This window comes from Saimiri boliviensis, chromosome 15 (genome assembly GCF_048565385.1).
Source record: "Saimiri boliviensis isolate mSaiBol1 chromosome 15, mSaiBol1.pri, whole genome shotgun sequence".
Classification (NCBI taxonomy): domain Eukaryota; kingdom Metazoa; phylum Chordata; class Mammalia; order Primates; family Cebidae; genus Saimiri; species Saimiri boliviensis.
In genome coordinates, this window is record NC_133463.1 from 59,107,661 (window position 1) to 59,132,641 (window position 24,981).

The 24,981-nt window shown below is 34.2% G+C and overlaps 1 protein-coding gene across 1 annotated transcript in view; it reads right to left on the reverse strand.

Moving 5' to 3' along the window:
- Positions 1 to 24,981, reverse strand: part of NUDCD1 (NudC domain containing 1) — a 67,790-nt gene that overhangs the window by 39,410 nt on the left and 3,399 nt on the right. Inside the window, exons 2-5 of the mRNA XM_003938585.4 lie at positions 16,389 to 16,543; positions 7,382 to 7,567; positions 4,107 to 4,287; positions 609 to 791 (exon numbers count right to left, since the gene is read on the reverse strand). Coding sequence (XP_003938634.1) covers positions 609 to 791; positions 4,107 to 4,287; positions 7,382 to 7,567; positions 16,389 to 16,543 — 705 coding nt within the window. The remainder of the gene's footprint in view (positions 1 to 608; positions 792 to 4,106; positions 4,288 to 7,381; positions 7,568 to 16,388; positions 16,544 to 24,981) is intronic.

Below are 24,981 nucleotides of genomic sequence, written 5' to 3' on the forward strand. Positions count from 1 at the left end.
TGATCTAACAGACATCTAAAGAATACTCCACCCATCAACCACAGAATATACATCCTACATATCTGCACACAGAACATAATCCAGGATCAATCACATGCTCAGCCATAAGGCAAGTCTCAATAAATTGTAAAAAATCAAAATCATACCAACTATATTCTAAGAAGTCACAGTGGAATAAAAATAGAAGTCAAATTGTGATTCTGTCCTTAAGGAACTTATTTTTGGTTTAGTATAAAAGGTAAGAACATGCACATTAACTTATTTTAAAAAATCAATATCTTCAATACTACTCTACTAATACCATCAATACTAATAGCAAATAGATATTATTTAATTGATAACTATTTATTAAGCATCTAATCAAGGAAGCTAATAAATGATTTTTTTAAAAAACATTTTTTTGGTAATGACAAAATGATCAAATTAAATCAGTTCACACTCTTAAGGTAGCATATCTTACAAAAAACTTCTGGAAAATACATGAGAAAATAAAGAAAAAGTACGCAACAATCTTGCCCTTGTAGAATTATTAACCTATTTGGGAAAACAAAAGACATAAATATATGTTTACACAAATACAAACAAGTTCTGTTAAGATTAAAAATTACCTTTGATTTTCTGTGACATGTCTTCATCCATATTTTCTTCAAGATCTTGACCAACCTGAACAAATGTGAAAGACTTGTAGGAGACAATCATTAGACCATTTCCATCAGGCTCAATAGCAGCATAATGTGGCACTGACTTTCCACGGAGAATATCACGCTTAATAATTTCATATCTTTTACTATCTGTAAAAAACAGTATTTTAAAACAAAACATTACAAACTATCATCAAAATATTCTGATATTTAAATATTGATTTTAATTATAATTAAATACTTTTAACGTATTATTAAAAGGTACACTATTATGAGTCTTTTCATAAGGATAAAAATCTAAAACCTAATTTTCTGTAACTAAGTCCCTATTTTAAAATACTAGGTCTGTTGAAATTTGTTCCCGATTGTCCTGTCCAATGTGGTAGTCACTTGCCACAAGTGGCTGCTGAAAATTAAGTAAAATTTAAAAATAAATTCCTCAGTCACACTAGTCACATTTTAATTGCTCAATAGTCACACATGGCTAGTGGCTACCGCAATGAATGGTACACATATAAAACGTCCATCTTGGAGAAATTTCTATTAGACAGCAGTGCCCTAGAACTCCAACATAACTGGCTTACTTGGAATAATAGCTTCTATATGACCAACATCTCCTTGACTAAAGCCTGTCTGCCTCTTCACCAGGTACATGATTAGCATCTTCTGAAAAGGGTCACAAATTGAAGATAAGGGAAACATGCAGTGTGGACTATTTTTCTGCCTGCTCTAACTCCTGATAAGGGGCATTTTAACACTGAAATACATTTACAGCAGAAATGATTTTTTTTTTATGAACTCATTTATCTATATGCTTATAATTAAACATAAATTAGTGCCACTTTTAACTTTAAGATATAAACAATTAACTGTATTCCAAAAGTTTCTGACAAATTATATTTTCCTATAAAGACAGTAATTTTTTGCTTTAAAATGTACTCAAACATTTTAGCTGACCTCATACCTTTACCTAACTGCTACTAATAAAGTGGGTTGTACTTCTAGGCTTCATACTGAGTAGTCAAAAATCACAACTCAATGTCATAGTATTATGAGTTATACATAGTAGTATCATCTGTTCTAAAATGTCATTGTTTTCACTCAAAATCCCCAACTACATTCACACATTCAGAACAGGCTTGTAATTTAATAAATGAACAAAACTCCTATACTTCCTCTACGGATACGTGCAGGGGCAAGAGTCCTACTTGGCTTTAAAGATCCAAACATAGACATTACATTATTTATAGGGTGGCCTTTCCCAACATGCATGGGACGGAAAAGAAAAAGAAGGTCTCAAAAACTGGATTCCATGGTTAAATACTTGTAAGAAATGTTAGGTTAAAATTAAATGTAAATGTAAATTTTCTTTATTTTTCTTTTTTTTTTTTTTTTGGTTTGAGACAGGGTCTTGCTCTGTTGCCCAAGGAAGAATGCAGTGGCACAATCACAGCTTACTGTAGCCTCAAACTCCCAGGCTCAAGCAATCCTCCCATCTCAGCCTCCCAAGTAGCTGGGATTGTAGGTGTATCCCACCATGCCCAGCTAAATTTTTTGTAAAGACCGGGGCTTACTATGTTGTCCAGACTGGTCTCAAACTCCTGGGCTCAAGTGATCCTCCTGCTTTAACCTCTAAAATGTTATTTTAGAGTAATATTTAAATATATGTCAAAAATGTATAAAATACATAAAATTCAAATTTCAATTTCAACGTCCACAGGTAAAGTATGACTGGAACATAATCATACTCATTCATTTATATATTGTCTATGGCTGCTTTTGCACTGTATCAGCATAGTTGGATAGTTGTGACACAGATCTTATGGTTACCAATTGGGACTTCAAAAAAGTTTTCTAATATCTAATATAAAGTTTAAAGTTACTATGTTCCTCCAGAGATGAAACTACAACACCAAAAAGAACTAATAAATTATACTGAATACTTCAAAGAACAAATCTAGGAAACTTACTCATTTTCTTTATACGATTTTGAGATATCTATTAGATAGATAGATGATAGACAGATAGATTAGATAGATAGAGAGACAGATAGATGTTTACTTTAGAATAAAAGGGAGAACTCTCCTAGGAAACAAATACTAATAGTCTTTATTGAATTGCAAACTAGCAGCTACGGGTGAAGAAAGAAATTTCTATAGAGAAGAATGATAAGTGAACTTACATTAACTTATTCATAAATGAGTCAGCTTAATAAAAACTACTGAGAAGAAGAGCATGGAGTCATTACGGAAACAAGCACTCTCAGTACTCAACTACAACTAAAAAGAAAACACTCAATGAGTCAGCAGGAACTAAGCAAAGGCAAAGAGATTTCTTAATACCATTAAAGAAATCCTAATTAATTCCTGAGATTGTAATTTCCTTTTTTTTTTTTTTTTTTGAGACGGAGTCTTGCTCTGTCGCCCAGGCTGGAGTGTAATAGCATGATCTCAGGCCCACTGCAACCTCCACCTCCCAGGGTCAAGCAAATTCTCTGCCTCAGCCTCCTGGCAGCTGGGACTACAAGCACCTGCCACCACACCCGGCTAATTTTTGTATTTTTAGTAGAGACAGGGTTTTGCTATCTTGGCCAGGCTGGTCTTGAACTCCTGACCTCATGATCCACCTGCCTCAGCCTCCCAAAGTGCTGGGATTACAGGCGTAAGCCACTATGCCTGGCCAAGATTGTAATTTTTAATGTCAAGTTAGAAGCTTGACAGACAGTTTCAAACAGACCAAGGTTCAAGACTTTTCTAAACATGGGAATACATCAGGTGAGAAAAAGTAACAGTTTTCCTAAACATAGAAACAAATAATGAAGTTCAATTAGATTTAAAAGAAATCATACTTGTAATTTAATAAAATAAAGATATTAATTTCCAAGTAGGTATTTATATTTATTTACATTTAAATAATACTGTAATTTATTAATTTACATTCAGTTTTTGGTATAAATTTTTGTGTATTATACATATAAATGCATATTTTTTGAATACATTTAAAATGTCTGTTAAATTATTCAAAACTTATATAACAATGTTTTTTTTAATACAAAAGGCGTAATTGGTTGTGGAAGCACACTGTAATTTTCTTCTATTAGCTATACCTGAAGACAAACGATCTCTACCAGGCATCCCCAAACTTTTTACACAGGGGGCCAGTTCACTGTCCCTTAGACCGTGGCCGCCACATACTGTGCTCCTCTCACTGACCACCAATGAAAGAGGTGCCCCTTCCTGAAGTGCGGCGGGGGGTGGATAAATGGCCTCAGGGGGCCACATGCGGCCCGCGGGCCGTAGTTTGGGGATGCCTGATCTATACATATTCATTCCACTAGTGGTGGCAGGTGCCAGAATTTTAACACAATGCCTAAGAAAAAGCAAACAGCATTTATAGGGACAGCTTTGCATTTCAACATCTACTAAATAATGGCAACCAATAGAGAGTTTCAGAATTTTGTTTTACCTTTATTTTTGTTACTAATAGTGACCCACTCCAGAGAAACATAGAAACCACTTCCTTTCATATCCAATTCCTCTTTCTCTATTCGAAGAAGTAGGATAGCTATAGAATGTTCTTCAGCATTTAGCAATGAGATACTGTGAATTATGATAAAAGGATTCCCAAGTTCTTCATTAAACATAATCTATAAAACAAAATGACACACACACAAAAGTGTACATAATTACATGAACACAGATAGCATAGAGGGAATACATAGGATTCTGGCACTCCAACAATTATTTTGGAGACTATTTGTTACAAGAAATTAAAAAAAAAAGAAAGGCCTTTACATAAAGACTGCAAGTTTAGATAATGTTCCTGGAGGACAGAACTTTAAAGAAAATATTTATATGTACAACAACAACAAAAAACTGATCAGTAGTCTTGGCTAATAACAGAGAAAACAGGGCATCCAAACAGCATCTAAAGGAAAAAGTGAACTAAAGGTAATCTCCTATAAGAAAGAAATTATCAAGTGAAAAAAAGTGTACTACACAAAAAGAGGAGGCAAGGGCAGGTCAGTGTTCATTTCTCCAATCTGTTCTCCTGTCTCCTACATGATTTATTTCTACTGGCTTCCTCTCGGTTTCTGGATATTGTATATGAGTGTGCATGTGTGTATGCCTTTTTCCTACTATTTTTGTTTGTTTGTTTATTCTCTGGAAGTTTACAAAAGTAAGAGTCAAAAATATTGAAGAATAAAGCATCAAAACATTTATTTTCTCAAAAACAAAAGAAACCTATTAGCATTTAAGAGTAAGTTAACAAACTCTATTTAAAATATAACCCTAAAATGTTTTTTCAAAAGCAAAAAAGCATCTTTCAAAAGCAAAAAAGCATCATACAAAAACATACAAAATCTTATCAAATTCTTTCTTATGCCAAAAATAAGATCTCAACAACTGTTATATTTTTTAGAGTAAATACAAAATAGAGAAGGTTTTAAGGCTGCTTCCTATACAAGATTTCCAAATAAAATATGGATAGGTGACAAAAAGCCTAACTGAAAAAAAGGTAGCTCTTTAAAAAACAAACAAACAAACAAAACCCTGATACCTGAAATCTCCACATAACTGCTCCTACTTGGAAATCTTATAAAGAAAAGTGTGCTTTAATGTCATCAACTTTCCTATGTATTTGAACATCTGCCAAAATCATTCAAGTAGTAGGCCTTCAGAATCCATTCTAAAGATTTCCATAAACAGAAAAAGCAAAAATTGAAAAAAAAATTCCTTAAATACGCAAAACAGAGACGACAGATGAAGACAGGTTTTTATTCATTTACTGGGTTTTGCTTTTGTTTGGGGAACAGTGGAAACAAAAAAAGGAAGAACAGAAAACGACAAGTTTTGGCAGGTACAAGTAGCTGGTTTATTGTTTGTTTCTTTCTTTCTAGTATGAGTGAAAGGAACTGGAAAGAAACCAAAGGAATAGACTGCATACTTTAAAAAACTGTTAGGCTAAAGTTTCTAGTTTTCTGAACAAGCCCAGCATCTAAATTGTGATACCGTAGATACATAGCACTTCCATGGTATTAGAGGCAACACATTTGGAAAGCAGGCTGTCTCCTGTAATTGCCCTTTTTAAGCTTCAGTAATCACCACCACCCTTGGCCTCCTTTCCCCCTACCATGCTCTGTAACCACTTCCACCTTTAGCTGCTTCTCTATTACACCAATTCCCCTAAAGTCCTAAAACCCTCCTGAATTGTTCTGTAAAGCGACCAATATTCCACAGTATCTCTCCAACCTAAATTAATGCCCAGGTCTCCTCCCTCTCTCACAAGTACCTAGTCAAAACAATTATTAACTGAAAACATCTCTGAAGGATGCTTATTTACTTAGAACACTAAAGAAGGCAAAAGGTAGATTTAAGTTTCTAATTGATTAAAAGATATTGAAGGCCTAATACGTGCCAAGGGGATACACAAAACAAAACCAAAAAATATAAACCCATATGAATCTCCTTCCAGTGGAATCTGTGGTATTATTTTTAAGATGAAAGTGAGCCAAGTAGGTATGTCCTGTTGAAAATCTACAGAACCCATACAGCTCAATACCAGATAAATTCCCACTCCTATGTCTCTTGCCCATCATTCTCAAAATACCTTCCAACTGTTTCAGGTAGCTGTGCTACATACCACATTACTTCTGTTTTTCAGAAAAATAAAAGTTGTTACTGGAGACCAGAATAGAAATTGTCACAGTACCCAATGAATATCTGAACCTGTGAATGCAATAGGCTCTTGAAAATAGGTTACTGCTCTTCTGGTTATTTACTGTGCATTTTGGTAGTATAACATTTAGGGAAACTTAGTAAGATAGGTAAATTTGGTAAGATACTATATACTATATTTGGTAAATATAGTAAGATACTATAATTTGGTAGTATAACATTTAGGGAAACTTAGTAAGATAGGTAAACCATTTGGTTCTAAGACCTCCCTGGTTTTTTTCAAGTAATTAAAGCCTGGTATTTGCAGGCATCCGTTGGTCAGATGAAATTATTTTATAAGATGTAAATATATTGAGCTCACATCTCTTTATTTATCCAGAACTAAAGGCTACCTGCTTAGGTTCAGACAGTAGCAATATTACAATACACTTACTAGTGTAATTCAAAGGAGTTGAAGCAGTAAATCTTTTGATTATCTACTTGGCATCATTTTCTTCTACTTTCAAAAACTGTAGTTCTAAAGAAAGTAATTCCTTATTTATTACAATTAAAACCTAACCTATCCATCAGATTCATATCTATTTTTTTAAATTGAAGTAAAAATGTTGTCTTGGAGATTGGTATGTAACTACATATTTATATCATGTATTTTTCTAAATAGAGAATATTCTGGTAATTTGACCAATGTAAACATCCCAGGAAATCTAACATAACAGTAGAGGAGAAAAACATCCTAATGTAAGCTTTGGGTCAACTCTTCTTCGAGAAGGAGGAGGCAATGTCAATGCTTAGTGAAGTGCTCTACATATATAAAACATCTGCTGAAAAATGAATGCAATTCTTAACAACTGCACTGACTCCAGATCAAAACAGGAATGGTTAATGTATACGTTTGTGAAACATACACATTCTATAATTTAGTTAAAGAGATCGAAAACATCATATACAAAACAAACAACAGATCATATGTAAACCATCCTTGAAAAGTGTCATTTTAAAATAAGTAGGGTGTAACTGACATATACTTTCCGAACATTGCATAAGTCTTAAACAAACCCTCACCTCCCATTTTTCAGAAGCACTGTTTCCACGTTCACCTGTTCCAATGACATACAATCTTCCAGTTCCATCTGACAAGGTAACCCAGGTAGAAGATGTGAAATGGATAGATGCACAGAGGCGATTGTCACATGCTGTCAAATCTGTAGGAAGTCGAAACACCTCTCGTGGTTTTCCTAAGGCAGTGTCCTAAAAAGAAGACCAAACATTATACATGAATCTTTTCCTCTTCATTGATCCTCCCACACACAAAATAAGTATCTGTAGTGTGGTGGTTTCTCTGCTCTTTAAGAGTTGGAGGCTAATTCCTCTTCGAGTGTGAGCTGTCCTACTGATTCACTTTTAACAAAAATATATAGTATATGTGACAGATGGTATGTGACTTCTAGAACTAGGCCATAAAAGACTTTATATCTTCTAGCCCACTCTCTCTCTTGGATCGCACATTCTGAGGGAGACTAGCTACCACACTGTGAATATGCTTAAGGTAGCCCCGTGGACAGAACCACATGGGGAGGAAATGGCAGCTCTTGCCAATAATCAACATTCCATGAGTTAATCATTTCAAAAATGTATCCTTTAGCCCTAGTCAAGGCTTCAGATGATGGTAGCCCTGGCTGATATCTTGGTTATAAACTCATGAAAAATCTTGAGCCAGACCACCCACCTGAACTGCTCCTTGATTTCTTACCATAGAAACCATGTGATATAAGTGGTTACAGTTTCAAGTCACTAAGTTTTGAAGCTGTTGTATAATGACAGAAAATTAATACAATGCAGTAATCTAGGTTTCATTCTCTTAATTTTAAAGTTAAAGATAAGTATTTTTAACCCACCAGTTGGAAATACCACATCATGTTCAAAACGACTACAGAGACACCAGTCTGCAGTATGAAAACACTACATTTAGCCTACCATGAATCTAGGTTTTTGTTAACAAATTTTAATTATATCTATATAGTTACAATGTAAAGGCTATAAGTTGCTGCTATGGTTTGAATGTGGTGTCTCCCCAAAAGCTGGGTTAAAACCTAATCGCCAAAGTGATGTTCCTAGAAGGTAGGGCCTCTGATCATTAGGGCTCCACGCTAGTGAGTGGGATTAAGTAACCTTAGAGAAGGGCATGAAAGATGAAGTTTGTTGCTTTTGCTCCTCTCTGCCTTCTGTCATGTGAGGATGTATTAATTATGCCTCTTTTTTGAAGAATGCAATGTTCAAGGCATATCTTGGAAGCAGAGAATGAACTCTTACCAGACACCAAACCTGCCAGTAACTGGATCTTAGACTTCTCAGCTTCCAGAACTCAGAGAAATAAATTTCTATTCTTTATAAATTGCCAATTCTCAGGTATTTTGTTACAGCAGCACAAATGGACTATGACAGTTACATCATTTAAAAGTTTTACAAGAGAATACATTTTAAAGGTCTGTAATTCAGAAAATAAACTTCCTTTCATATACCAAACTGCCTCAAATTCAACAATTTGTTTTTGTTGCTAAACTTTACAAGTTTTGCTATAGGAGAAAAGTAATCCTTTATATCCATATTTCATTCCCTTCTCTTAGAACTTAGATCTATCTATCTATCTATCTATCTATCTATCTATCTATCTGTCTATCTATCTCTGTGTGTGTGTGTATATATGTATGTGTGTATACACACACAAACACACACACACACACACACACACACACATACATATATTATAAAGTTTAAGTAAACTGTATACAATGTCCTTATTTGCCACAAAATTTTTGGTCACCCATTTTTTCTTTCTAAAGCACATAATTTAGCTTTCTCTGAAACGGCACCTTTCCTCCCTTTCATATTTTACTGCTTTATATAATATTAAATAAATTAATAAATATACAATGGCAAGCAGAGCTCATATTAAGTTTGTAGAATGATTAAATCTGAGTATCAGTGATCTAAAACCATAAGCAAGAAACAATTATGCCAGCATTGTACTAAGTAGCCTAATAATAGTAAACATTAAGCTTATTGTTCTCTTCCATCAGTATGTTTTACAGAGAGAATAGAGACTATTAATTAACCCATTCAGTCTGTTAAGTGGAGGTCAATCAAGATAAATTTTACTGTAGTTCATGTCATTTAGAACATGATGTGGTATTTCTAGTTAGTGAAAAAAAGAAAACAGACTAGTCCACAAATGTTACTGGGACACCAGAGAACTTCTTGGAAAAATTAAACTTAATCTTTCCCTCATACCACACAAAAATATTCCATATTCCAGTAGATCAATTGTCTAAATGTGTTACAGGAAAAGAAAAATAGTATTTTTATAATCTTAGGATGGAAAAAGTCTTTCTACATGCAAATAAAAGACATGTAGGAGAAAGGGAGATAAGTGTTTGTCACAAATATAACTCAGGGCTAATATATGTAACATAAAAAGAGCCCTTAAAACTTAACAAGAAACATGATTATTTAAAATGTTTAGGGAGATGAGCAGATCATGGCGGACAAGAGGCAGGACTAGATTGCAGTTCCAACTCTGATGGACAGAGCAGCATGTGAAGCCTTGCATCACGATTTTTTCCTCCAGAATGACTGCAGGAATCAATCAGGAAAACTGAGAGGACCCGCAGACACTCTGAAGGAAGCCGATTGCTCCTGCAGTACACGGTATTTTTTCAGGCTATTATATAGTATTTTTAAGCTGATTCCTGTGTCAATATAGATGTAATATAAAAATTATAATGCCCATATATATGACATTGTAAATAAATAGTAAACAAATATTAATAAACTTAACATATTTATTAAAAAATCTTTAAACAGATTTTGGGGCCCTATTAGTTGAAGCTACAAGTAGAGACTCTTTGAACTAACAAAGTATTTTTCTAATAAATATAGATTTATAGAAAAAGTTACTCAGGTTTAAAAAAAGATCAAGCAAAATTAAGTGGGGATACCATTTACTAGTATTACTAGACACTGACAGTTAAAATTTTGCCCTTTTAAAAAGAAGTCATCTTTTTCTGATGTAAAGAAAATATTTACATCATTAATAACCATTATTTTTTTTTATTAAACATACAGTTCTAAGAAATCGCTCCCCCCCCCCACCCTTTTTTCTTTAATCAGGCACTGCAGCTCAGAAAATGTTACTCTGAAATAACGGCACTTCGACATGAACCAGCCTCAAAGTCTTTCTGGTATCCCCTTCCTTCCTGTCTCTCCCAAGAATGAAGCTATTCTTTGAAGTTCTTTCATCTGCCTACAAACTGGACCTGCCAAAGAAAAACACAACTGCTTTCCCTGAAATTTCATTAACCAGAGAACATTAAATTTGTATCACAGAGGAAGAGGCTGAAAATTAAAAACCCCACCTAGAGCCCAGATGAACTTAGTCACAAACCACTGTCTGCTCTTCATCTCATTCGATTTCCAAAGAAAAGTATTAACTAATCATTGTCTGAGCATTAGGCTCATTCATTCATTTCACCCTAAAAATAATTTGCTATCCTGCATTTCCCCATGTTCCCTTCTGATCAAGCACAAGAAGGGTATGAACAAGGGTATATAAGTATCTGTACCCCATTGGGTTACTGGGTAGTCATTTTCCTGGATTCCCCCATGTTCGCATGTTAAAATATATTTATATGCCTTTTTCTCAAATTAATCCACCTTTTGTCAACTGATTTTCAGGACACCTTCTAAGAATAAAGAGGACAGTTTTCCTTTGTCTTTACACAGATAAGTAAGTGGTCCCCTAGTAATTAACTCAACTGTGAAAAACGAGCTGACATTCAGGCCTAGAGATGAGCATACTGACATACAACTGAGCTCCTCTAACAAACAGCTGTAACCTGTCACTCCAAGATGCAGCCTCACACGTATATCCTTGCAAATGAAATCCAGTAACTGCCACTTAGACCTTTAAGTAAAAATTAAAGAGGCACTACAAGATGACACTCTTATTTAGTAGCAGAAATGAATTCGCTTTTCAGGTAAATAGAAAAAAAATTATGACAGAAATAATTTCATAAATATTAAGAAACAGAACAAATTACTTTAAAATGAGCCATAATATCATGAAAAAAAAAGATAAAGAATCAAATTTTAAACACTGTTTAGCTTTCCTAATGCATTTTCTACTTCCTTAGCACACTTCTTCCCAAGGGACATTTCTCTAAAATTAAGGAGCTTAAACCTACAAGTTAAACTTTCTTGGAAATATTGTAGTCTGTCTTTATAGACCAGTATGTAGAACTGCTGCCACCTGCTGGCTCCAAAGTATGAAGAGCAAGCAACCCATGGCTTTCAAGTCTTGGGTACCATAGCATTCACTCTGACTACAGCAGTTCAGGTTTAACAAAGGTGATCATCTGAATGTCAGCCACAGAAAAGGAGCCTGTCTAGGATCTGTGCATGTGTGCCCTTGATGAAAACAAAAAAATTTTTTTAAACAATAACATGGATATTGGAAGAGCTGTTTTCTGCTATATAAAGCCAATAGTCTAGTCAGTAGTCAACATTCTCTACCTGCCTGCACCTGACAGAAACTCAGAGTAGGCTGACTTGTTGCTGATCAGAAAAATAACAAGAAATAAGTATAGGATTCTTCTGTATCCGAGGTACAGAATTTCTTAATACCTGGTCATCCCTGGACTACAAGCAAAACCATCTGAGGTGCTTGATAAAATTCAAGTTCGCTGTCCATGACCAACCCTGACATACTGAATCAGAATCTTGGGAAATAGTACCCTGAAATTAGTTTTTGTACAATATGGTCTGGGAACCAAAGAAAATTAAGCACAAAATAAGCTGCAAGAACCTAAAATATAGTTCTTTACCTAAAATATAGTTCTTTAAAAACAAACTAACACCCTTCCTAAAGTTTGATTAGGTAAAAAGAAAGAAAATACAGAAAGCAGAGAGAAAAGACAATAATCTTGAGAGCATAATGCATGCAACTTTAGAGCAGTATATTTGGAAACCTAAGAGGAAACTGATGGTTTCCTCTAATAAAAATACATATTACAAAATTACCATAGAAACATACTTCGAATATACCCATTACTGCACAAAAAAACTAAACAGGTGATTATAGAACTAGCACTGAAAAGGATAATAGAGGCCGGGAGCAGTTGCTCATGCCTGTAATCCTCCAGCACTTTGGGAGACTGATGCGGGCAGACTGCTACAGCCTAGGAGTTCACAACTAGCCAGCCTGGGCAACAACAGGGTGAAACTCTGTCTCTATTAACATATAATATGTGTCTCTATTAACAAGTAGTAAGAACTGGTAGAGCATTGTGGCATTCTGGAATAAATGAGTTTAAATGCAGACTCTGCCATTTACTAGCTGTTTGATTTAGAGAAGTTACAAACAACCCTATGCCTCAGTTTCTTCAACTAAAAGATGTGGATAATAATAGTATCTTGTATATCAGGATAATATCAGGATATCCTACGTGATAGGATCCATGGGATCCACTGTTCTGTGGATTAAACAATTACATACATTTGTTTAGAATTGTTCCTGATATGTAATAATTTCTACTTAATAAAAGTGACCGGACATTATGATTTATTATCATACTGCTCTCAAAGAAGGAATATGTGCAAAAAAACTAGCCAGTGTTTGTCTTCTATAAAATGATATCCCCATGGTGAAACCCCGTCTCTACTAAAAATACAAAAAATTAGCTGGGCATGGTGGCGCGTGCCTGTAATCCCAGCTACTCAGGAGGCTGAGGCAGGAGAATTGCCTGAACCCAGGAGGCAGAGGTTGCAGTGAGCCAAGATCACGCCATTGCACTCCAGCCTGGGTAACAAGAGCGAAACTCCGTCTCAAAAAAAAAAAAAAAAAAAATGATATCCCAAGGCATATGCCAGTAAAACGTCTTTATATTTGCATAATGCCTTCCACTTTTCAAAGCATTTTCATATGCCTTGCTTTAACATCTAAAAAACCTTACCATTATTCTTATTTTCTATGAGGAAACTGAAGCCAAGGATATATGGAGACTGCTGTACTCTTTTTCTCAGCTACATATTACCATGCAATGTTACCTGTGCACTCATATTAGCACCTAAAAAGTATAACATATAAGTTACCTGAACTTGTATGTGTAAGCATACATATAAGTATTTGAACATATTAAAAGTAATGGCAAAACCATGAAGTGTCCTACAAGGAGGAAGCTCTCAATAAACATGTTAAAAATGAACTCACCTGGTAAGTTTGTCTTAAATTTCTAGTTTCCTTTCTACTAACTACCCTACCTCCCTAACAACAAGTGTTAGAGTTACATCACATGTGCCACAAGATACCTATGGAAAAGTAAAATAAATTATAAATATGGATGGTACTTTAAAAATTAATACTTTCAGACCTACCATAATGTCATCCAACTTCTTGAGTTAGAAAACTGGTAGGATAAATTTCATTGGCAAATTTTATGGTACAGCAAATGCTATCAAGAAATGCCCTATTCATTTAGGGAAAAAACACTAAGGAAAAATTTATATGCACATACACACAGAACTCTATATCAAAATCTATTTGATCATTAAAATCTATTTGATCAGAGAGATCAGAGCATAGCCACTCATACAAATGCACGTCTTATCATTTTAGTTGGCTTATACAAATTGGGCCTAGATAGTAATTCTTACTAGAACATGGGGCTAGCAATAAAAAGCAACTAATACTTAAGATGCCAGATTGCATCTCTGATACAGCAAGAAACAACCAGAATTTTATACTATCTCTTTTAGGGGTCACCTGGAGAAAAATATTTATTACTACCATGAAATGTCTAACTTCTTTCCAAACAATTGAGATAAATAAACACTGCATCACCAGTACAGAACTCATACCTATACTTGGATTAGAAATAATAGGAGAAAGATCCTATTCAGAATGCCAAGCCAACTCCCAGCAGTAATAACAAACTTTACAGAGCTATCATCCATTCAACAAACATATTGATCAAGCCTTCTGCTGGGTGCTAGAACCCATGGCCTAGTCCAGGGGTTGGCAAACTATAGTCCACAAGCCAATTCCTGCCTATTTTATGTTTTTGTAAATAAAAGTTAATTGGAACACAGCCACACTCAAGTGCTTATGAACTATCGCTGATTTCACACTACAACAGCAAAAGTGGGCAACAAGAGACTGTCTGGTCCACAAAGCCCAAATTAGCTGGCCTTGTGCAGAAAAGCATATCAACCTCTCGACTAGAGGGAGTTCATAGCATATGTGTATCTGAGAGCCAATGGTATGAATATTCCTGGGGGAACAGAGGTAAGATGTAAGGGAAAGTTTGCTAAATGATGACATGGTTACCTGGGACTTAAGTAAAGACTGCAAAGCAGACTGACACTGAATTAAAAGTAGGCTTTAGCTAGATAGGTAGAGTTAATCAAAAAGAAAAGGGCCAGAAGAAATAGGATACAGGGCATGTCTCAGGAACTGCAAGATTTTAGTATAGCTAGGATGTAGTATACAAAGTGCTGAAAGATAAGGTTGGAGAAAACTTGGTATATAAATGCATATGCAAAGATGAAAAGTTTATTTTAAGCATATATGTCATTTTGTGTTTATACTTGCAAAAAACAACAAATAACCTACCACCTCTGGAAAGACACACAAAACGAATAAAGACATTGCAGGGAAAATAATGGATACTGAAGATGACAGGACAGATAAAAGATGGGATTGTGGCAATGTCACTAAATACCTTTAATAACTTTTTTTGTTTTTTAAATTTCATGGACACATTGCCTATTTTAAAATTATATATTAAAAACATGGATTTTGCCATGAAGAAAATATTAAAAGAATTTTAGCTAGTGAAACATGCAAATTAGACTACTCTGTAGATGCAACACACAGGAGGGTTATAAGGAACAGGGAGTACTTAAGAAGCTATTAACAGATTATTGGCTGTTTGAAGCAAATATATTAACAATGTACTGTAGAGTTTCCAACAATATGAAGGCGTAAAATATATGGTAAAATTAGCTCAAAGAGTGAGAGGGTAAGTGAAAGGAATTATAGTATTGTAAAGTTTTCGCATTGTTTTTAAAGTAAAATAATACTAATTAGAGGCAGACTGTGGTAAGTCAAGGATGAAGACTATAATCTGTGTAGCAACCATTTAAAAAATAAAAACAGGTTTAAATAAAAAGCCAAAAGAGGAAATTAAATCGAGTTCCAAGGAGATTTTTTCGTTTTTTTCGAGATTTTTTTTAAAAAAAGAAAAACTGTGATTAATTCCCCACCAAAAAAGTAAGAACAGAGACACCAAGGAACAAAGAACAAACAGGGCAGAATAAGAAGAGTAAGATGGTAACATAAACCCACCAGGAACGAAATTAAATGAAATATCAATGTAAGCCCTCCAATTAAGACAAAGACTGTCATATGTAATAAAAAACAAGAGCCAACTATATGCTTTTTATGATACCTATTTTAAAAATAAGAACATTTTATAAACTGAAAAAAGGACAGAAGAAAAATACAGTTCATAAAAAGCCAGAAATATCTGTATTAATACCAAAGATTTCAAGATAAAAATTATTCACAGAACCTAGAGATAAACAGAGACATTTATAATGCTAATAGAATCAATTCATTATAGACAAAACATTCCTAAATATTTGTACCAATTAACATAGTTAAAAATACATAAAGTAAAAATGAACTAAAACAAAAACAAATTCACCATTATAGTTGAGGACAATACCTCACATAGGAAAAGCAAACATGAATAGTTACATCAGATTAATGATATATGAAATCCATAAGAGTTGTTGCCCAATGATGAGTGGAGGTGAGTAAGTGTAAGTAGCAGGAACAAAGAGAAAAATTAATTTGAATTAAGAAATGGAGTATTACGTAGATAGGATTCCATACACTATAGGTATGTGCACCTCACTTCTCTGGATATTAGATTCAAAGGGAAATTTAATTATCAAATTTACTTGATGTTGCACACATATATTTATTATTACATGTATCTGTTTCTCTTACCAGCATTACTGTTAAATTCATAATTCTTCCAAGGGTATCAATATAGTAGACACTGTCTTGATACCATGAATCACAGTGCAGGTAATTATACATTCCAAAAGCATGCATGTGTTCCAGTGTATATTGATCATCTCGAAGTTTTACTTCTGCCACAGCTGAAATACAAGAAAAGCAAATATAAACATCAATAGTTTTGCCTCAGATAGTTTCTTTTTGTAGAATGCCTGCCTACAAGGCAAAGAAATCACAGAATGCCGATCACAAAGGCCTTCAGGACAATTCACTGTATTATTCATTCAAAGATAATTTCTGGGTATTGTATACATAGGGTAAACAGTAGCTAAAACTGACATGATCCCACATCCTTTATTAGACTTAGACTACAGTGGACACATGTAGTCTATGACCCTCTTTTAGGCAACTCTAATATTATGAATAAAAAGAACAGAAATTCTAAAATGGAAGAATTTCCCATCTTTCAGGAAAATATTAAGCCCAATTTACAAAATGTTTATATACTTTAAAAATGTTTTTATATACTATTATCTTACTCATTTTAATACACATTAAGAAATAAACTTTTAAAACCTCATTAGACAGTTATATAAATACATGCAAACACAAATAATGACTTCACCAATGTTATACTGTATATTTTCCAAGGGTAAAGAGCAAAACAGTATCACAGTTGGATAAGAAACAGATCTCCTACTTAAGAGAATATGGTTTTCTTTACTTAAGCATTAGCTGCTTCCCTTATTTTACATCTAGTAAATGTGATCTCTTCCTCTCACTCTTACTGCCCTTCCATGAAGATGGAAACTTTTATGGCTCAGAACTGCTGATAACCTTGAATTAATTTCTGCCCCAACAGGAAACATATAAGTGAATTACGCTAGGCCAATATCCTACCCTAATATAAAACTCACTTTACTGTATTCTGATTGCAACCGTTTTCTTCTTTTCCCCAAATGCTCACCTGCTCCCACTTCCAATATCTGCTTTGAGTCCTGGCTGACTTATATTCATTTATATAGCAACTAATAAAAATCTAAAAATAAATAAAATTTCAATAGGCATCGATGACACAGTGATGAGCAAAGAATGGAATCTAGCTAATTAGCACTTATGATACAGTGAGGAAATGGGCACTAGTCAAATAATCATATAAATTTTATATAATTTTTATAAAATAAATGTTATATAATTAAATTGTGATAAAGAATAATCACATTATGAGAACACATAATGTTAGAGTTCTACTTAGGGAGATTAATGAAAGCTTTCCAAGGTTTAAGCCAAGACATAAAAGATAAGAAAGAATTAAGAAAAAATATTTTAACCAAGAAGGTGAAAGACTTCTACAAGGAAACTACAAAACACTGATGAAAATAATTGAAGAGGACACAAACAGACATCTCATGCTCACGGATCAGAAAAATTAATAATGTTAAAATGACCATACTACTCAAAACAATCTATACATTCAATGCAATCCCTATCAAAATACCAATAACATTCTTCATGGGAAGAAAAAAAGCAATCCTAATATTTGCATGGAACCACAAAAGACCCCAAATGGCCAAGGTAATACTGAGCAAAAAGAACAAATCTGGAGGCATCACATTATCTGACTTCAAAATACACTACAAAGCAATAATAACCAAAACAGCTTAGTGCTGGTATAAAAACAAGCATATAGGCCACTGGAACAAATTAGAGAATTCAGAAATAAATTCATGTACTTATAGTCAACTGATTTTCAACAAAGGTGAAAAGAACATAAACCGGGAAAAGGATATCTTCTTCAATATGTGGTGTTGTGAAAACCGGATATTCATAGCAGAAGAATAAAATTAGACTCCTATCTCTCACCATATGCACAAATCAACTAAAAAAAACTAAAAAATACCAAAAGAAAACAGAGAAGAAATGCTTCAGCAGAATATAGGCCTGTGCAAAGATTTTATGGTTAAGACCTCCAAAGCACAAGCAAGAAAAACTAAAAGACCAATGGGATTATATTTAACTAAAAAAAAAAAAAAAAAAAAAAACCCTTCTGCACAGCAAAGGAAACAAACAATTGAATGAAAAGACAACCTATAGAATGGGACAAAATATTTGCAAACTATTCAACTGATAAGGAACGAACAACTTTTTTTGCCATTAAAGTAAAAAAAAAAAAGTCCTATAATAAAGTGGACAAAGATCTTAACAGACATTTCTCAAAAGAATATATGTAAATAGGCAACAAGCATATGAAAAAAATGTTCAGCATCACTAATTATTGAGGAAATGCAAAATGAAATCATAATGAGAGCTCATCTTCCTCTGGTTAGAATGGCTACTGTCAAAAAATACAAAAAATAACAAATGCTGGCAAAAATGTGGAGAAACGGAAATGCATAAACTGTCAGTGGGAATGTAAATTAGTACAGCCATTATGGAAAACAGTACGGAGGTTTCTCAAAAAATGGAAACTGTAACTACTATACCACAATCAGCACTCCCACAAACGAATATTTACCCAAACAAAAGAAAGTCAGTATATCAAAGGAATACCCACACTTCCAAGTTTATTTCAGCACTATTTACAGAAGCCAAGACATGGAGGAAACCTAAGTGGCCATCAAAGGATGAACAGATAAAGAAAATGTCCCATATAAACACAGGGAAATACTATTCGGCCACAGAAAAGAACAAAATTTTGTCATTTGCAGCAACATAAATGGAACTTGAAGTCATTAAGTGAAATAAACCAGGCACAGAAAAACATCATATATGCAGCTAAAAAAGTGAATCTCATGGAGGTACAGAGCAGAATTATCAGAGGCTGGGAAAGATAGGGAGTGAGGAATGAAGGGAGGTTGCTTAATGGGTATGAACATACAATTAAAAGGATTAAGTTCTCATGTTTGATAGCACAGTTGGGTGACTATAGTTAACAACAATATATTGTATATTTCAAAACAGCAAGTACCAAGATAGGTAGAAGATTTCAAATGTTCCCAACACAAAGCAATGGTAAATATTGAAGGTGATGAACACCCTAAATACTCTGATTTGATCATTTCACACTGCATGTATGTATCAAAATATAATAAAAAAATCCCATAAATATGTATAATTATCAATTCAACATGTTTTTAAAATAAAAAAATGTAACTATGTACAAGCACAACCACTTCTCTACTTATACCACACAGAAGGACACTCAGTAAAAAGTAGGAAAAAAAAGTTGTGGCCGGGCGTGGTGGCTCAAGCCTGTAATCCCAGCACTTTGGGAGGCTGAGGCGGGTAGATCACGAGGTAAAGAGACCAAGACCATCCCTGTCAACGTGGTGAAACCCCGTCTCTACTAAAAATACAAAAAATTAGCTGGGCATGGTGGTGCATGCCTGTAATCCCAGCTGCTCAGGAGGCTGAGGCAGAATTGCCTGAACCCAGAAGGCGGAGGTTGCGGTGAGCCGAGATCGCGCCATTGCACTCCAGCCTGGGCAACAAGAGCGAAACTCCGTCTCAAAAAAAAAAAAAAAAAAAAAAGAAAGAAAGAAAGAAAAACTTGTGTTCAAAGAACCGAAAGAAGGCCACGCTGGCTGAAAAGCAGAGCAACAAGGGAAGGTTGGAATAAATGAAAACTGGGCAAGAATTGGATTATGAACAGCCTGTCATTTACTTTTGTTGAAAAACTCAATTTAAAAGAATCCTTAACAGTTTTTAAGCAGGAGAGTAAAGTTCAGATTTGAGTTTATAAAAGAGTACATATAACTACAATATGGAAAACAATTAGGAATAAAGCAGGGTAAATCCACAAAAATCCGGAAGCTATTGCAATCATCTGGTTCAGAGATCATGGAAACATTTCACAGATAAAAATCCTAATTATGATAGATTTGACAGATATTGAGGAAACATATAACACAACTTATTTTACAAGGAACAGTTAGAAACATGTATTCTAACGATTAGGAGGAAAACAATGATCCATTCTTGGTTTTCTAGCACCACTGTGTGGATGAAATGCAATACTGCAGGAAACGAGCATGGTAGCATAAGGGCCCAAACAGTAGTATTAGACAATGATATGACAAATACATTTTCTTTATATCTGTGTTAAGACCTCCAGGCAATCCTGAACAAGCTAGAGACTTCTTAGACATCTTCCTTATTACAACACCTCATGATTGTTTCATTCCAATAAGATAATTTACATAAGTTATTAGGACACAGACGTAAGTCTACTCTACATTACATGCTATTTTGTAAATGCCTTATTAGTGCATAGAAAAATGATACCTCTCTGGCCCCAAACGAGAAAGAAAAAGGTATCATATGATGATGATGTCAATCATCTTGATTATAAAAGCGGGAGGTAGAGCAACTGAAAGTAGAAAAGCAGTGTCCAGAATGTGACAGTTCTTAACTACTGGCAGAGCTCTTTTCTAGAGTCCTCCCCAAAAAAGAAGTAGGGGCACGGAGGCTTTAATTTCTGCATCGATCTTTGTAAGGGTTGAAGAAGAACTTTTTACAGAGAACTTTTTACAGAGAAGCCACTCTTGTTTTCGATGCAAGATATCATTAATAATAAATTATTATTAATTTATTAATAATTTATTATTAATAAATTATGATTAATGATATCTTGCATCGAAAGATACCATATTTCAATGCAAGATATCATTAAATAATATTATTGATATTATTAATGTATCTTGCATTGAAATATGCAATAATAATATTATTATTTAATGATATCTTGCATTGAAAACAAAAGAGCTTTACTGAAAAATCCTTATCTCTTAGTCTTTTAAAAAGAACCTAGGGCCTGACAAGAAATCTCCCTTAATATTTACCCCAAATCCTATGACCCTCAAAACCTAGTTTTCCGTATGAAAACCACAAAAGCCTCACAGAGCCTCAAAAGCCTATAGTTTTTCATTCATACATTATTTATTGAATGTCTAGTATATATAATGTATCAGACATTGTGGTTGGTATTAGGCACACATAGGTGAATAAAACAGACCTGTCTCCTGCACTAATGGTGCTAACAATAATATTCATTACTACTGGCTTCTCAAAATATACTATTACTTGAACCACATGAAATTCCAATATTCAACTCTGACACCAATTAAGTATGATTCAATCTAATATTTACATAAGCAAAGTAAAATGATTTTTAAAAAGGGAGGAGAAGCAAAGAATATTAACTTACAGACAAAGGTCACTTCATGGACCACTTACCTTCTAGAATCAATCCAATAAGTCTTCTTTTCACCTAGTTATGGAGCTTGCTATTTGTATATGAAGATGTAAAAAAGTAAAAGTACAACCATGTAATGAATTAAAAAGCAAGACTTAAGGACATGGGAGGAGCAGAGTTAAGAGTACTGCTCCCATAAAATTTTATGCAATATTTCTCTGACCATAACACATTCACGTGGCTGTCTTCCCCATCTTTTCCTCCATAAGACTAGAGAGGAGTTTTACACTCAACTCTATGTAAATACAATGGTTACACGGCTTTTCCCTCCCTTTACTCTAACTCTAGTGTAACTCTTTACCAGCTTTTCTTCTCCTTGCTCTGAAGAAAGAAAAAGGCCAGAGTGATCACAAAGATCATTAGAAAAAGCCTGATCTTTAGGGTCAGCTTTGCCACTGATGAATAGCTTGGTTAAGTTAGCTCACCTTATTGCTCATTTCCTCATTTATAACAAAGGTTATTAACACTAATTGTACAAAAGCACTGACAAGCTTCAATCGAAATATACAATGTATTTACTATTAATGTATGGCACATAAGATTAAGCGTTGATTTCCCTGTTCCTTTTCTCTCATCCAAGGCTAATTCCCACACAGGTGCTTATGATTCAGTTCTTCCTGCCAGAAGTTACCTCCTCTCCAATGGTATTTCCCCTCCACTTAAATTTGCTGAAACTTCTCCCTCACGAAACAAATTAAAAAGGCTTCCTTTTCTCTGCCTGGTCCCTAAAGCAGAGCTCTCCCCTACCCTGTTCTTCTCAAACTTCTTTAAAAAGTCATCTATACTTCCATTTCCTCACTATCCTCATTAGCCCTTTTCAATTGTTTCTAGCTCAATTATTCTACAGAAATTATTTTTTCACTTAAAAATATACATTGAACAACTTTTGTTTGCAGCCAAGATGGGAGAATAGAAACTCGATTTATCTTTCCATCAGAAGCAACCAATAAGATGAAATAAACCACAGAAAGTTCAATGAAACAAGTTTTCAAAACATCAGACATCAAGCAACAAAGGAGAGTTAATAAGGTTAGCTCTACCACCAACCTAGTTTACTGCCTAGACAAATTTCCAGACCACAGCACAAAGAAGGGAAAGTGAGATAGAACCTGGCAACCTCCCTGAGTTGAAGAAACTGGGCTACCTGGGGACATCAAGGGAGCTATAGTTTATTAGACAGAGTAGCAGAGAAAAGAGAGAGGCAGAGAGAAGCCCAGAGATCTGAGAGCCTGCCTCAAGTACTCAAGAGTACTAATGGCATGTGTTGGAGATGATTACCCCAGGCTACAGAAAGAACCATCTGAAAGGGTTAAAGAGAAATCTTGGGCACTCAAGCAAGGCCAGGAGCCATAACTACTCCCAATAGGCAAAATGGAAAAAACCCTTAATTTGTGGCTAGTGGTAGTATTCACAGGTAAGTCTTGCCTCAGTAGCGGGAAATAACCCTAGACTGAGCACTGCTCCAGACCAGACTAACAAATCATAAAAGCAAGAATCAATGGAATTAATCTGTTTCCAAGTAACTTAACTACATCCCAGAAGAAAATCTCAAGAACATCATGAAAATACAAAAATATCCTGCACCTAACAAGGTTAAATTCACAATGTCTGTCATCCAATCAAAGTTTATCCGGCATGCAAAGAGGAAAGAAAACAAAACTCATAATAAAGAGAATTATCAATCAATAGAAGCCAATATAAAACTGACACAGAAGCTACAATTAACAGAAGAGGATATTAAAACAATTATTACAAGTGTACTCCAGGTATGTTCAAAATGATAAGCAGAAGCATGAAAGATTAAGTGAAGCTTCTAGATGTGAATATTCATATGTGTAATACACATAATAAATAATTTTCATTATTTTTTACTTACATTTATAAACAAAAAAGCCTTTTTTATATATTTTGTGAGTACACTTGCAATAATATTGAAAAATACACCAGATGGGATAAACAAGAGATTAATATTGCCAAAACAAAAAAGATAAACAAAATTAAAGGCATGAAAATGGAAACTCCGAGCAATAAAACAGAAAAAAATATAAAGAAAAAATGAAATGGGCATTCATGAGCTGAGGCCAACTTCTGTGATCTAAAAATGGGTAACTGGAGTCCTCAAAGGAGAGAAGAGGAAAAAAAAATGGGAAGAAATAATGGCCGGAATATTGCCATTGATCTTGATTAAAAAGTATAAGCCCAACAAATTCCAAACATAAGACTCATATAGAAAACCACAACTGGTCACAATATTATCAAACTGCTCAAAACCAATGTAAAAGAGAAAAATCTTAAAACGGAAGAAAAAGGGCATGTTATGTATAGAGCAACAAAGACAGAATAATGTGAGATTTCTCATCAGAAACAATATAAGCAAGGTGAGGCATAACTTTAAAGTACTGAAAGAAAAAACTGTCAACCTAAAATGCAGAAGGAATAGAGAGATGGTGACAGAAGGGCACAAAGAAACTTTGGGGATGATAGCTAAGTTTAGTATCTTGATTGTGGTGATGATTTCACGAGGGTATACATATATTACAACTTGTTAAGTTGTACATTTTAAATGTATATTCCCAATTATGTGTTCATAAAGCTGTTTAATGTGTGAGATAAATTTACCTCCTATTTACCAGACATGCTTCAACCCTGGAGATAAAGCATTGAAAATGATGGACATAGGACCTTTAATACAAAATCAATAATCTTAGCAAAGAAACATACTGACTGCTACAAAGTATGATAAAGTCTATGAAGTAGTGGTTACTATGGCAAATTATAGTATAGATTCTTTAGTGTAGATTCTAACTAGGTAGTCAAGAAAAGAATCCCTGAGGAAGTAACGCGTAAGCCAACATGAAAAAATGAAGCATAAATCAGTTAGGTGAAATATAGGTGGGAAACATATAAAAACATTAAAATGACATGTGCTAAATAAAGATTTTAGGAAAATGATATTTCTAAATGCCTAGGAAGGGAACTGCCGGATAAAAGGGCAATTATAATTCTATTAAAAGTAAGTTTTTTGTTTAGTTCTTTGGAATAGAAAAAGACAAACTGACATTTACTGCTTATGTAGCAAAGTAAACTTTGGTATGACTTAATAATATTATTTAAGACCAACAGAATAAGCCTCAGTGCATCACGTTCTTGACATCAGATACCACATCAGCTTTACACTTTAAATGTAGTGTTTCACCTAGCCAAGGTGCCCATCAAAGGTTTGCGGAATTAAAGTGAACTACTTTGGTTAGAATAAAGGAAATCAAATTATCAGGAGCTCCTCAATTATACTTCATATCTCTAGAAATGATAGTTTTTAAAAGAAAT